The following is a 15,257-nucleotide window of genomic DNA, read 5'->3' as shown; positions in this document are numbered from 1 at the left end:
TGGGACCCAGTGTGAACTTCCTCACTGGAATAGGAAATGCTTTTGTGCTGTCTCTGGGCAGCCCTCTGTGTTTATTTTTTGTCCTGCAAGGGTCTAGGGTCTCTCCTGTGACTAAAATTGCAGGGGTTCACAGTAAGAATGTGGAGCATTGGGCATCTCTCACTTACCCTTTCCCTATGTGGAGTCTCTCCTAGCTTCTTGCCAATCCCGGCTGGGCAGGCTGTCTTGTTCTGTCTCCTTCCTTGCTTTTCTGTTGAATACCAGTGTTCCTCTTGGATAATCTACTCAAAGTGTGATTATATACTCATGGTTTTAGCTTTTAGTGGGGAAGTGGATATGAGAGACCTCTAGTCAGTGATCTTGACTGTATTGTAAAGTCTGTAATTTTTGTTGTGTGTAGTCTCTGAAATCTCTGATCCTTTAGCTTATAGTAAGATTTTAGCTTGTAAGATTTTTTTAGCTTTTAAGATTTTTTAGCTTGTAAGATATTTTTTAGCTAGTAAGATTTTAACTTGTAAGGTTTTTAGCTTGGGCCGGGCACGGTAGCTTACGCCTGTAATCCCAGCACTTTGGGAGGCTGAGGTGGGCAGATCACAAGATCAGGAGATCGAGACCATCCTGGCTAATACGGTGAAACCCCATCTCTACTAAAAATACAAAAAATTAGCCAGGCGTGGTGGTGGGTGCCTGTATTCCCAGCTACTCGGGAGGCTGAGGCGGGAGAATGGCATGAACCCAGGAGGCGGAGCTTGCAGTGAGCCGAGATTGCGCCACTGCACTCCAGCCTGGGCGACAGAGCGAGACTCCGTCTCAAAAAAAAAAAAAAAATTTTTTTTTGGCTTGTAAGATTCATTTTTATTCATTTTTAGCTTGTAAGATTTTGCTTTAGCTTGTAAGATTTTTTTTTTTGACAGATTTTATTGAATTCCTAGGGCCAAAAGAAAATAATAGAAAAGAACAAAAAACTCTTTCAGTCTTTGCAGATTGGCTCTGTGTTGGGGCTCTCATTCAGTGTTTACCCAGTTCATTTACAACTCTGCCTTAGCCTTCCCTTCCTGCTTGTGCTGACTCTAAAGAACAGCTTGAGGTGAAAGCTTCGGGTCTTTTCTTCTAAGTTCTGTTCCTTGGGCATGCATATAGCTTTTCTACTTTCCAATACATAGAAATGCTTTTCAGTGCTGTCATTTCCCAAATAAACTCTCCTCTGTCATCTCTGTTTTGGTTTTCAGTGTGTTTATTGTTTGCCTCAACTTTAGACCTCTGCCCCAGATAGCAACAGGTTGTTCATTTGCAATGTTTTCAATGAATGTCTTCTGTGTAGCTGCTTTTCTGCCCTGAGAAAGTCCTGAATTAAGTGGAACATAGGTGTGCTCTTTGCATCATTTCTTCAGTCAGTCCCCAGTCAGGGCAAAAGAGAGAAAAACAGTTTTTTGAGATTAAGGTTGGCTCTCTTCACTCCAGAGCCAGGGACCAGAGTTTCACACTGGGAACACCAATTGCCATCTTCAAGACTTTGCTTACCTAGGGGGAGTGGAGCCGGGGTTGGTGGGCAGGACCTGGGGGTAGTGGGTGGTTAAGTAAAAATGCTGCACAACTTTCCTGCCATTTTTAAGTTGCTGTTTTCTTGATTCAGCATTTATCTGATTGCTGCACATCTTTGCCTATTTTCTATAGTTTATATGAAGTTCATTCTGACAGTTTTTACTCATTTTTTTTTCCTGTTTCTGGGAGAAGGATAGGTCCTTGGAACTACCTACTCTACCATTTTCACTGATGTTACTCTTTTACTTCTATAATCATGGAAGTAAAGTTTAAGATTTTTCTATCTATATTGGTGAGATTACCCTTGGTATCATAGTCAAACTAAGTTCACAAAATGTGTTAATTTCTCTGTTCCCTCTTGGTCTATTCTCTGTGATAGTATACTTAAGATGGAATTGTCTTTCATGTTTGGTTGAACTCAAATATAAATCTTGTCTGGGCCTGATGGTGGTTTTTTCTTTCTTCATTGTTATTTTGTTATTCTTCTTCCTTCCCTTCTTCTGTCTCTTTCCTGCTCCTTCTTTCTTTTCTTCTTCTTTTGTTTAAGTGGATAGAGTCTGTTTCCTTTTTTTTTTTTTTGAGACTGAGTCTTGCTCTGTTGCCCAGGCTGGAGTGCAGCAGCATGATTATGGCACACTGCAACCTCCGCCTTCCAGGTTCAAGTGATTCATTTGCCTCAGCCTCCTGACTAGCTGGACTACAGGCACCCGCCACCACACCCAGCTGATTTTTGTATTTTTGGTAGAGACGGGGTTTGCCATGTTGGCCAAGCTGGTCTCAAACTCCTGACTTCAGGTGATCCACCTGCCTCGGCCTCTCAAAGTGTGTGAGCCACTGCGCCCAGCCAGAGTCTATTTCTTTAATGGTTATAGTTCTATTGAAGTTTTAAATTTACGAATCTTTTTAAATTTATATTTTTACAAAAATTGTCCATCTGTCTATATTTTCAAGTTTATTGGCATAATGTTGTTCTAGCACTCTTTGTCTTCATAACTTATAATTATGCTTTTTAAAAGTTCTTAGTGTTTATCTGTGCCTCTTTTTTTCTTATTATCCTTGACAAAGATCTATTTTGCAAAGAATCATCTTTTATTTTGTTACTTCTCCCTATTGGATTTTTATCATGTCCATCTGTAACCTTCTTTGGGATTACTCTATTGTCTTCTACTATATTGAGTTAGATACTTAGATCATTTGCTCTTATTTTCTAATATAAGCAGATAAAGCTACAATTTTTCCTCTTGAGTTTCACCTTAGTTGTATTCCACGATTTTTAATACATGATATTGGTAATCATTATTCATTATAAATGCTTCCTAATGTATTTTCCTTTGACTTCTGAGTTATTTGGAAGTTATTTGTAAATAAAAGAATGAATGCAAGTATACTGTTTAAAAGTTGCCGCTAAATAATGTTATTATAAATAACTTACCGAAATTATTACACATCTGTAAGTAGACGGTCGTGTTAATAATTTAAATTAAGAATTTAAGTCTTTGTTGTCAGTTTGTCATTTGTGCCATTTCTGTCTACAGTGGACAATAGTGAAAACGTAACTAGAATAAAATACTTTTGTGTTCTGTGAGCCTTATGTTTTAAATATATAGGATTAAAAAATTTTACATATTCATTTCTGATTTAATTGAAGTATGGTTAGAGAACATAGTATGAGTGGTTATTCTGTGGAACTTCTAAAGACTTGTTTTGAGTTCAGGTGATTGTTGTGTTTGTGCTTGTGTGTGTATGTGTATGCGTATGTGTGAATGTTCTATATATGCTTGAAAATAGCTTGTATTATTTACTTGTGTGGTTTAGGTATTCTCTTGGTTTTTTAGTTCAGTGGCTTTCAACCATTTGTTGATGTACCTTCTAAAATATCTTTTAAGAAATTACATATGCACTCACATTTAAGTTGATATTTAAAATTTTTCATTGTAAATTAAAATAGCACAAAGGACATAATTATTAGTGTATTGTGTAAAACTTGACACATTGTTCTTTTAAGAGTATTCATGACTTCTAAATATTTTTGTGATCTGTTACCTATTAATTAAAACAACTCCTCTCTGCAACCACATGCAAGCATGGATTTTTATTATACCTCCAGTTCAGGGAAACTTGAAAATTTGAACCAACTTTTCTACAGAGGACAACTGAAGAAACCAGATGAAATGTTTTAAAAATATCTGCTTGAAAGAGTCTCAGCAGTTATATTTTAAAATACTGACATACCTCAGAGATATTGTGGGTTTCGTTCCAGACTATCGCAGTGAAGCAAATATTGCAGTAAAGCAAATCACATGAAGTTTTAGGTTTCCCAGTGCATATAAAAGTTATGTTTAAATTATTCTGTAGTCTGTTAAGTATGCAATAACATTATGTCCAAAAAAGTACATACCTTAATTAAAAAATACTTTATTGTCAAAAAGCACTCACAATCATCTCAGCCTTCAGTGAGTCATAATCTTTTTGTTGGTAGAGAGTCTTGCCTTGATGTTGATGGCTACTGACTGACCAGGGTGGTGACTGCTGAAGGTTGGGTGGCTATGGCAATTTCTTAAAATAAGACAATGAAGGTTACTGCATCAATGGACTCCTCCTTTCGTGAAAGATGTCTCTGTAGTATGCAATGCTATTTGATAGCATTTTACCCGCAGTAGAGCTTCTTTGAAAATGGGAAGTTGATTCACTCAAACCCTGCCACTGCTTTGATTAAGTTGATGTAATGTTATAAATCCTTTGTTGTCATTTCAACAATATTCACAGCATCTTCACCAGGAATAGATTCCATCTCAAGAAACCACTTTCTTTGCTCATCCATAAAAAGCAATTCCTTATATGTCCAAGTTTTATCATGAGATTACAGCAATTCAGTCACGTCTTCAAGCTCCACTTCTAATTTTAGTTCTCTTGCTACTTCTACCACAACTGCAGTGACTTCTTCCACTGAAGATTACATCCCTCAAAGATATCCATGAGAGCCAGAATCAGCTTCTTCCAAACTCCTGTTAATGTTGACATTTTGACCTCCTCTCATGAACTACAAATGTTTTTCATGACGTCTAGAATGGTGAATTCTTTCTATAAGTTTTTTTATTTACTTTGCTTAGATCTGTGAGAGGAAACACTGTGACAGCCATAACCTTACAAAATGTGTTTCCTAAATAATAAGATTTGAAAGTCAAATTGCTCCTTATCCACGGGCTGCAGAATGGATGTTGTGTTAGCATGCATGAAAATAACATGAAATTCAATGTACATCTTCATCAGAGTTCTTGGGTGACCAGGTACATTGTCAGTGAGTAATAATACTTTGACAGGAATCTTTTTTTCTGAGCTTTAGGTCTCAACGGTGGCTTAAAATATTCAGTAAACCACGCTATTATACAGATGTGCTATCTTCTAGGCTTTGTTGTCCCATTTATAGAGCACAGGCAGGGTAATTGAGCATAGTTCTTAATGGCCATAGATTTTTCAGAATGGTCAATAAGCATTGGCTTCAACTAAAAGTCTCTTGCTGCATTAGCTCCTCAGAAGAGAGTCATTCAGTTCTTTGAAACTTTGAAGGCAAGCACTGACTTCTTTCTAGCTATGAAACTACTCCTAGATGGCATCTTCTTCCAATAGAAGGCTGTTTTGTCTACACTGAAAATCTATTGTTTATCAGTGATCTTTGTTAGATCTTTGGATAACTTGCTGCATCCTCTCCATCAACACTTGCTGGTTCACCTTGCACTTTTATGTTAGGGACATGGTTTCTTTTCTTAAACCTCATGAACCAACCTCTCCTAGCTTCTTGCTTTTCTTCTGCAGCTTCCTCACCTCTCTCGGCCTTCATAGATTTGAAGACAATTAGGGCCTTGCTCTGGTTTAGGGTTTGGCTTGAGGGAATATTGTGGCTGGTTTGATCTTCTATCTAGACCACTCAAACTTTTGTCACATCATCAATAAGGCTGTTTTGCTCTCTTATCATTTGTGTATTTACTGCAGTAACACTTTTAATTTCATTCAAAAACTTTTTCTTTGCATTCAGAACTTGATTGACTGGTGCAGGAAGCCTGGCTTTTAGCCTCTCTTGGCTTTTGATATACCTTCCTCACTTAGTTTAATTATTTCTAGCTTTTGATTTAAAGTGAGAGATATGAAACTCTTTAATATATGAAACTCTTCCTTTTCCTTGAATGCCTAGAGGCCATTGTAGGATTATTAGTTGGCCTAATTTCCATATTGTTGTGTCTCAGGGAATAGAGAGGCCTAAGGAGAGGGAGAGAGACAGGAATGGCTGTTGGTGGAGCGGTCAGAACACACGCAGCATTTATTGCTTATGTTTGTCATTTTATATGGGCACGGTTCATAGCGGCCCCAAACAATTACAATTGTAATGTCAAAGATCACTGATCACAGATCATCATAACTGATATAATAATAAAAAAGTTTGAAATATTGCAAGAATTACCAAAATGTGACATAGAGACACAAAGTGAGCACATGCTGTTGGAAAAATGGTGCTGACAGACTTACTAGATTCACAGTTGCTGTTAATCCTTATTTTGTAAAGAAAAAAACCCCACAATATCTGCAAAGTACAATAACACAGAGTATGCTAAAATGAAATATGTTTGTATAAAAAAAGATTGTGATTAATAATTCAGTTGTAGGGGGTGGTATATCAAAAGATTTCAACTGCTACTACATTTTGTTCTGATTTTAAGAGTTGTTACTTTAGCTTCATTACAAATTATAGGTGCTATGTAAAAATGTTCTGTTGTGTACCTTTAATAATTCCTTTCTCTGCTTCTTTTCTAGGTATCACACCTGTGTATCATAATATGTTTGCTTTAATGAGTGAAACAGAAAGGATCTGGTATCCACCCAACCATGTCTTCCATATAGATGAGTCAACCAGGCATAATGTACTCTACAGAATAAGGTACTTTCTTCAGTAAAGTAACTCACTTAATGCTAAAAGGCAAAATGGGAGAAATTATCAAATATTTTTAAATTGCAAGGTACTTAATACCAGAGACCTGAACCAATTAGTTAGCACTCATTTAAGATTTCATTTAAGATTCTGTTTCTCCATCAGAGTAACTGTTTATACATGTTGTGTAAGTAGAATACTCTGAGAATAAAGCTGTTTTGGTGCGATGCCACTTAACTCCTTATGATTATAATTAAATAAGTAAACAAAATCAGAGTGGCCTTTATTAACAAAATCCTAAATGTTTGGGATATTGCTGGTTTGTGCAATGTTTTGTGCAATAGAATGCAATTTCACATCTTATCTTTATAAAGAACTTTTTAAAAAGTTGATGTGAAGAAAAGAGACTTTTCCCAGTGTGTATTTGCAGCCTCAAATTGTAAGTTAATTTATATAATTTATGGTAATGTGTAATGCCTATTTAGAGAAATCTAGAAGTATCTTTTTGCTCAAAAGGATGAAACAAAGATATGTTTGATTTGTGTCTCACAAATACCTGTGATTTTTCTAAGCATTTATATACATATATATATATATATAATTCATCATAACTTTATGAGGTGTTAAGATTTCCACATTAAAGAATTTGGAGCATTGAGAAGTAATATTACTCAAATTTATTCATGGTCACACAGGTAGGAATTGGGAGTCAGGTTCAAATCCAAGCATAGTTTGCTTTATAAGCTTGCCTCTTAATCACCTCATGTGTACTTCATTAAAGAGATAATGTATATATAATATTTATTATTGTGCCTATCACTTGGTGCTCTCTCAATAAATTTTAGTATTGTTTTGCTTCTTTCCCTTCCCCTATTCTATATAAAAATATGCAGTTGCGTGTGTTTGCATTTACTGATGTCTAATGTATAATTTGCACTGAGTTCAAAAAAATATTTTTGATATAATTATTGAAAAGACAATTGGTGAAAAAAATAAATGTTCAAATAAATAATAGATGTACAAAAATCAATAACATTCTTATACGCAAGCAACCAGTTATATAATAGATAAAGAAGATCCTATGCTTTTTTTTTTGGTATAGCTACAAAAACCCTTAACTAACCAGGAATGGTCTTAATAAGAAAAAACAGAAGACAGTATAGGAAAATTAGAAACTTATTTGAAGAATATGAAGAATTAGGACGTAATATTGGAATGGGCAGATGGAATATTACAAAGATCAATTTCTCTTACGCTATATGCTTAGCTCTAAGCCAATCAAAATCCTAACAAAGGCATTTTAGGGAATTTGACACATTACTATGTAAATTTAGAATTATTAAATAATATAGCCATGAGAAAGAAGACTTATCTGGCAATTGTAAAATATTTTGTCCCAGGATATATTTTCACATTATATGAAACTGCAAAATGGTATCTATTATTAAAGCCACATAATTAAATTCAGAATCATAACCTAAATAATGAGAATGATGGGGCCAGTATATCTTGAAAGTACTCCTTCATACATATAGAAACATAATAATATGAAGAAATCTTTTCATATTAACGTGGAAGGGAGAGATTAGTCAACAAATGGTGGTGGAATAGTTGATTAGCTGTTTGAATAAAATTTTAGCTTTTTACTTTATAATGTATATCAGATAAATTATAGATTGATTAAAGATCAGATTGATATGTAAATAGAAAGGTAAAGAAAATCAAACTATAAAAGTCTGAATTGGAACTGAATTCAAGTCCTTGGGAAAATACCATTTAAGTTGCAAAACAATAGAAAAAATCATATGGGAATGATTGCAATTGTTGACTATAAAAATTTTCAAACATCTGAAGGTTTCCTCTTAAAATGAAAAGGCAGGGGGGTGGAGCCAAGATGACTGAATAGGAACAGCTCCAGTCTACAGCTCCGAGCGTGGGCGACGCAGAAGACGGGTGATTTCTGCATTTCCAACTGAGGTGTACCGGTTTCATCTCACTGGGGAGTGTCGGAAAGTGGGTGCAGGACAGTGGGTGCAGCACACTGAGCATAAGCCAAAGCAGGGCGAGGCATCGCCTCACCCGGGAAGCACAAAGGGTCAGGGAATTCCCTTTCCTAGTCAAAGAAAGGGGTGACAGACGGCATCTGGAAAATCGGGTCACTCCCACTCTAATACTGTACTTTTCCAACAGTATTAGCAAATGGCACATATCCTGCGCCTGGCTCCGAGGGTCCTACGCCCGTGGAGCCTCGCTCATTGCTAGCACAGCAGTCTGAGGTCAAACTGCAAGGCGGCAGCGAGGCTGGGGGAGGGGCGCCCGCCATTGCCTAGGCTTGAGTAGATAAACAAAACGGCCGGGAAGCTCGAACTGGGTGGATCCCACTTCAGCTCAAGGAGGCCTGCCTGCCTCTGTAGACTCCACCTCTGGGGTCAGGGCATAGCCAAACAAAAGGCAGCAGAATCCTCTGTAGACTTAAATGTCCCTGTCTGACAGCTTTGAAGAGTAGTGGTTCTCCCAGCATGCAGCTGGAGATCTGAGAACAGACAGACTGCCTCCTCAAGTGGGTCCCTGACCCCCGAGTAGCCTAAATGGGAGGCACCCCCAAGTAGGGGCAGACTGACACCTCACACGGCTGGGTCCTCCTCTGAGACAAAACTTCCAGAGAAACGATCAGGCAGCAACATTTGCTGCTCACGAATATCCGCTGTTCTGCAGCCTCCGCTGCTGATACCCAGGCAAACAGGGTCTGGAGTGGACCTCCAGCAAACTCCAACAGACCTGCAGCTGAGGGTCCTGACTGTCAGAAGGAAAACTAACAAACAGAAAGGACAACCACACCAAAACCCCATCTGTATGTCACCATCATCAAAGACAAAAGGTAGATAAAACCACAAAGATGGGGAAAAAACAGAGCAGAAAAACTGGAAACTCTAAAAATCAGAGCACCTCTCCTCCTCCACAGGAACGCAGCTCCTCACCAGCAACGGAACAAAGCTGGATGGAGAATGACTTTGACGACAGAAGAAGGCTTCAGACGATCAAACTACTCCAAGCTAAAGGAGGAAGTTTGAACCCAGGGCAAAGAAGTTAAAAACCTTGAAAAAAAAATTAGATGAATGGCTAACTAGAATAACCAATGCAGAGAAGTCCTTAAAGGACCTGATGGAGCTGAAAACCAGGGTACGAGAACTACGTGACGAATGCACATGCCTCAGTAGCTGATTCGATCAATAGGAAGAAAGGGTATCAGTGATGGAAGACGAAATGAATACAATGAGGCGAGAAGAGAAGTTTAGAGAAAAAGGAATAAAAGGAAACGAACAAAGCCTTCAAGAAATATGGGACTATGTGAAAAGACCAAATCTATGTCTGATTGGTGTACCTGAAAGTGACGGGGAGAATGGAACCAAGTTGGAAAACACTCTGCAGGATATTATCCGGGAGAGCTTCCCCAATCTAGCAAGGCAGGCCAACATTCAGATTCAGGAAATACAGAGAACGCCACAAAGATACTCCTTGAGAAGAGCAACTCCAAGACACATAATTGTCAGAGTCACCAAAGTTGAAATGAAGGAAAAAATGTTAAGGGCAGCCAGAGAGAAAGGTCGGGTTACACACAAAGGGAAGCCCGCCAGACTAACAGCTGATCTCTTGGCAGAAACTCTACAAGCCAGAAGAGAGTGGGGGCCAATATTCAACATTCTTAAAGAAAAGAATTTTCAACCCAGAATTTCATATCAGCCAAACTAAGCTTCATAAGTGAAGGAGAAATAAAATACTTTACAGACAAGCAAATGCTGAGAGATTTTGTCACCACCAGGCCTGCCCTAAAAGAGCTCCTGAAGGAAGCACTAAACATGGAAAGGAACAACTGGTACCAGCCACTGCAAAAAGATGCCAAATTGTAAAGACCATTGAGGCTAGGAAGAAAGTGCATCAACTAATGAGCAAAATAACCAGGTAACGTCATAAAGACCAGATCAAATTCACACATAACAATATTAACCTTAAATGTAAATGGGCTAAATGCTCCAATTAAAAGACACAGACTGGCAAATTGGATAAAGACTCAAGACCCATCAGTGTGCTGTATTCAGGAAACCAATCTCATGTGCAGAGACACACATAGGCTCAAAATAAAAGGATGGAGGAAGATCTACCAAGCAAATGGAAAACAAAAAAAGGGAGGGGTTGCAATCCTAGTCTCTGATAAAACAGAATTTAAACCAACAAAGATCAAAAGAGACAAAGAAGGCCATTACATAATGGTAAAGGGATCAATTCAACAAGAAGAGATAACTGTCCTAAATATATATGCACCCAATACAGGAGCACCCAGATTCATAAAGCAAGTCCTGAGTGACCTACAAAGAGACTTAGACTCCCACACAATAATAATGGGAGACTTTAACACCCCACTGCCAACATTAGACAGATCAACGAGACAGAAAGTTAACAAGGATATCCAGGAATTGAACTCAGCTCTGCACCAAGCAGACCTAATAGACATCTACAGAACTCTCCACCCCAAATCAACAGAATATGTATTCTTTTCAGCACCACACAACACCTATTCCAAAATTGACCACATAGTTGGAAGTAAAGCACTCCTCAGCAAATGTAAAGGAACAGAAATTATAACAAACTATCTCTCAGACCACAGTGCAATCAAACTAGAACTCAGGATTAAGAAACTCACTCAAAACCGCTCAACTACATGGAAACTGAGCAACCAGCTCCTGAATGACTACTGGGTACATAACGAAATGAAGGCAGAAATAAAGATGTTCTTTGAAACCAATGAGAACAAAGATGCAACATACCAGAATCTCTGGGACACATTCAAAGCAGTGTGTAGAGGGAAATTTATAGCACTAAATGCCCACAAGAGAAAGCAGGAAAGATCTAAAATTGACGCCTTAACATCGCAATTAAAAGAACTAGAGAAGCAAGAGCAAACACATTCAAAAGCTAGCAGAAGGCAAGAAATAACTAAGATCAGAGCAGAACTGAAGGAAATAGAGCACAAAAAACCCTTCAAAAAAATCAATGAATGCTGGAGCTGGTGTTTTGAAAAGATCAACAAAATTGAGAGACTGCTAGCATGACTAATAAAGAAGAAAAGAGAGAAGAATCAAATAGATGCAATGAAAAATGATAAAGGGGATATCACCACCAATCTCACAGAAATACAAACTCCCATCAGAGAATACTATAAACACCTCTATGCAAATAAACTAGAAAATCTAGAAGAAATGGATAAATTCCTGGACACATACACCCTCCCAAGACTAAACCAGGAAGAAGTTGAATCTCTGAATAGACCAATCACAGGATCTGAAATTGAGGCAATAATTAATAGCTTACCAACCAAAAAAAGTCCAGGACCAGATGGATTCACAGCCGAAATCTACCAGGGGTACAAGGAGGAGCTGGTACCATTCCTTCTGAAACTATTCCAATCAATAGAAAAAGAGGGAATCCTCCCTAACTCATTTTATGAGGCCAGCATCATCCTGATACCAAAGCCTGACAGAGACACAACAAAAAAGAGAATTTTAGACCAATATCCTTGATGAACATTGATGCAAAAATCCTCAATAAAATACTGGCAAACCAAATCCAGCAGCACATCAAAAAGCTTATCCACCATGATCAAGTGGGCTTCATCCCTGGGATGCAAGGCTGGTTCAACGTACGCAATAAATAAACGTAAACCAGCATATAAACAGAACTAACGACAAAAACCATATGATTATCTCAAAGAGGCAGAAAAGGCCTTTGACAAAATTCAACAACCCTTCATGCTAAAAACTCTCAATAAATTAGGTATTGATGGGACATATCTCAAAATAATAAGAGCTATCTATGACGTACCCATAGGCAATATCATACTGAATGGGCAAAAACTGGAAGCATTCCCTTTGAAAACTGGCACAAGACAGGGATGCCCTCTCTCACAACTCCTATTCAACATAGTGTTGGAAGTTCTGGCCAGGGCAATCAGGCAGGAGAAGGAAATAAAGGGTATGCACTTAGGAAAAGAGGAAGTCAAATTGTCCCTGTTTGCAGATGACATGATTGTATATCTAGAAAACCCCATCATCTCAGCCCAAAATCTCCTTAAGCTGATAGGCAACTTTAGCAAAGTCTCAGGATACAAAATCAATGTGCAAAAATCACAAGCATTCTTATACACCAGTAACAGACAAACAGTGAGCCAAATCATGAGTGAACTCCCATTCACAGTTGCTTCAAAGAGAATACCTAGGAATCCAACTTACAAGGGATGTGAAGGACCTCTTCAAGGAGGACTACCACTGCTCAGTGAAATAAAAGGGGATACAAACAAATGGAAGAACATTCCATGCTCATGGGTAGGAAGAATTAATGTCGTGAAAATGGCCATACTGCCTGAAGTCATTTATAGATTCAATGCCATCCCTATCAAGCTATCAATGACTTTCTTCACAGAATTGGAAAAAACTACTTTAAAGTTCATATGGAACCAAAAAAGAGCCCGCATTGCCAAGTCAATCCTAAGCCAAAAGAACAAAGCTGGAGGCATCACACTACCTGATTTCAAACTATACTACAAGGCTACAGTAACCAAAACAGCATGGTACTGGTACAAAAACAGAGATAGAGACCAATGGAACAGAACAGAGCCCTCAGAAATAATGCAGCATATCTGCAACCATCTGATCTTTGACAAACCTGACAAAAACAAGCAATGGGGAAAGGATTCCCTATTTATAAATGGTGCTGGGAAAACTGGCTAGCCATATGTAGAAAGCTGAAACTGGATCCCTTCCTTACACCTTATAGAAAAATTAATTCAAGATGGATTAAAGACTTAAATGTTAGACCTAAAACCATAAAAACTCTAGAAGAAAACCTAGGCATTACCATTCAGGACATAGGCATGGGCAAGGACTTCATGTCCAAAACACCAAAAGGAACGGCCACAAAAGCCAAAATTGACAAATGGGATCAAATTAAACTAAAGAGCTTCTGCACAGCAAAAGAAAGTACCATCAGAGTGAACAGGTAACCTACAGAATGGGAGAACATTTTTGTAATCTACTCATCTGACAAAGGGCTAACATCCAGAATCTACAATGAACTCAAAGAAATTTACAAGAAAAAAACGACCCCATCAAAAAGTGGACGAAGGATGTGAACAGACACTTCTTGAAATAAGACATTTATGCAGCCAAAGACACATGAAAAAATGCTCATCACCACTGGCCATCAGATAAATGGAAATCAAAACCACAGTGAGATACCATCTCACACCAGTTAGAATGGCAATCATTAAAAAGTCAGGAAACAACAGGTGCTGGAGAGGATGTGGAGAAATAGGAACACTTTTACACTGTTGGTGGGAGTGTAAACTAGTTCAACCATTGTGGAAGTCAGTGTGGTGATTCCTCAGGGATCTAGAACTAGAAATACCATTTGGTCCAGCCATCCCATTACTGGGTATATACCCAAAGGATTGTAAATCATGCTGCTATAAAGACACATGCACACGTATGTTTATTGCGGCACTATTCACAACAGCAAAGACTTGGAACCAACCCACGTGACCAACAATGATAGACTGGATTAAGAAAATGTGGCACATATACACCATGGAATACTATGCAGCCATAAAAAATGATGAGTTCATGTCCTTTGTAGGGACATGAATGAAGCTGGAAACCATCATTCTCAGCAAACTACTGCAAGGACCAAAAAGCAAACACCGCATGTTCTCACTCTTAGGTGGGAATTGAACAATGAGAACACATGGACACAGGAAGGGGAACATCACACACTGTGGCCTGTTGTGGGGTGGGGGGAGGGGGGAGGGATAGCATTAGGAGATATACCTAATGTTAAATGACGAGTTAGTGGGTGCAGCACAGCAACATGGCACATGTATACATATGTAACTAACCTGCAGGTTGTGCACATGTACCCTAAAACTTAAAGGATAATAAAAAAAAAAATGAAAAGGCAAATTGTAAAGATAGTTTTAACAAATCAAATAAACATAAGGTTAGTATTCTTATAAGTATAAAATTAAAAACACTGTATCCATTAAACAGTTACTTAATGTACATGAATATATAGGGTCACTAGTTATGAGAATAATGAATATGAGATTTCTGGCTTCAGCACATAGTTACAACTATTCATTATTCTCATAACTAGTGATGGTGAGAATTTTTTGAAAAGGCCATTAATGATTTGTTCTTCTTTTGTTAAATATTTCTTCATGTACATTAAGTAATTGTTTAATGGATACAGTGTTTTTAATGCCAACAAATTAGAGGATCAAGATGATATGGACAAATTCCTAGAAAGACACAAGTTACAGGAACTGCTAAAAGAAAGAACAGAAAGTTTGAATAGGTCTATGACAAGTAAAGAAATCAAATTAGCAATTTTTATAAAAGCCCATGCCCAAGTGGCTTCACTTGTGAATTCTATCACACATTAAAAGAATTATTAGTAGTTATTCACAAAAAATAGAAAAGGAAGGAGGATTTCCCAACTCTTTCTGTGAGTTCAGTATTATCCTGATAACAAATTCAGACAAAGATGTCTAGAAGAAAAGAAAACTACAGACCAATGTTGTAGGTAGAAAATCAACAAAATACTCACAAACCGAATCCAGCAATACAGCTTGAATATGTCTTATCTGAAATGCTTGGGACCAGAAATGTTTTGGATTTTGGAATTTTTTTTTTTTGGATTTTAGAATATTTGCAGAGTATACACTGGTTGAACATAACTAATATAA

General features: G+C 37.7%; 1 protein-coding gene across 5 annotated transcripts in view; it reads left to right on the top strand.

Annotated features, from left to right (window-relative positions):
* JAK2 (Janus kinase 2) overlaps positions 1–15,257 on the top strand; it is a 143,938-nt gene that overhangs the window by 39,252 nt on the left and 89,429 nt on the right. For all 5 annotated transcript variants that reach the window (NM_001132128.1, XM_054519394.2, XM_054519396.2 and 2 more), the window contains 1 exon segment: positions 6,349–6,472. In NM_001132128.1, the coding sequence (NP_001125600.1) occupies positions 6,349–6,472 (124 nt within the window).

The sequence above is a fragment of the Pongo abelii genome, chromosome 13 (assembly GCF_028885655.2).
Source record: "Pongo abelii isolate AG06213 chromosome 13, NHGRI_mPonAbe1-v2.0_pri, whole genome shotgun sequence".
NCBI lineage: Eukaryota > Metazoa > Chordata > Mammalia > Primates > Hominidae > Pongo > Pongo abelii.
Note: the sequence above shows the minus strand (reverse complement) of the source record. Positions and strands in the feature narration are given on the sequence as shown.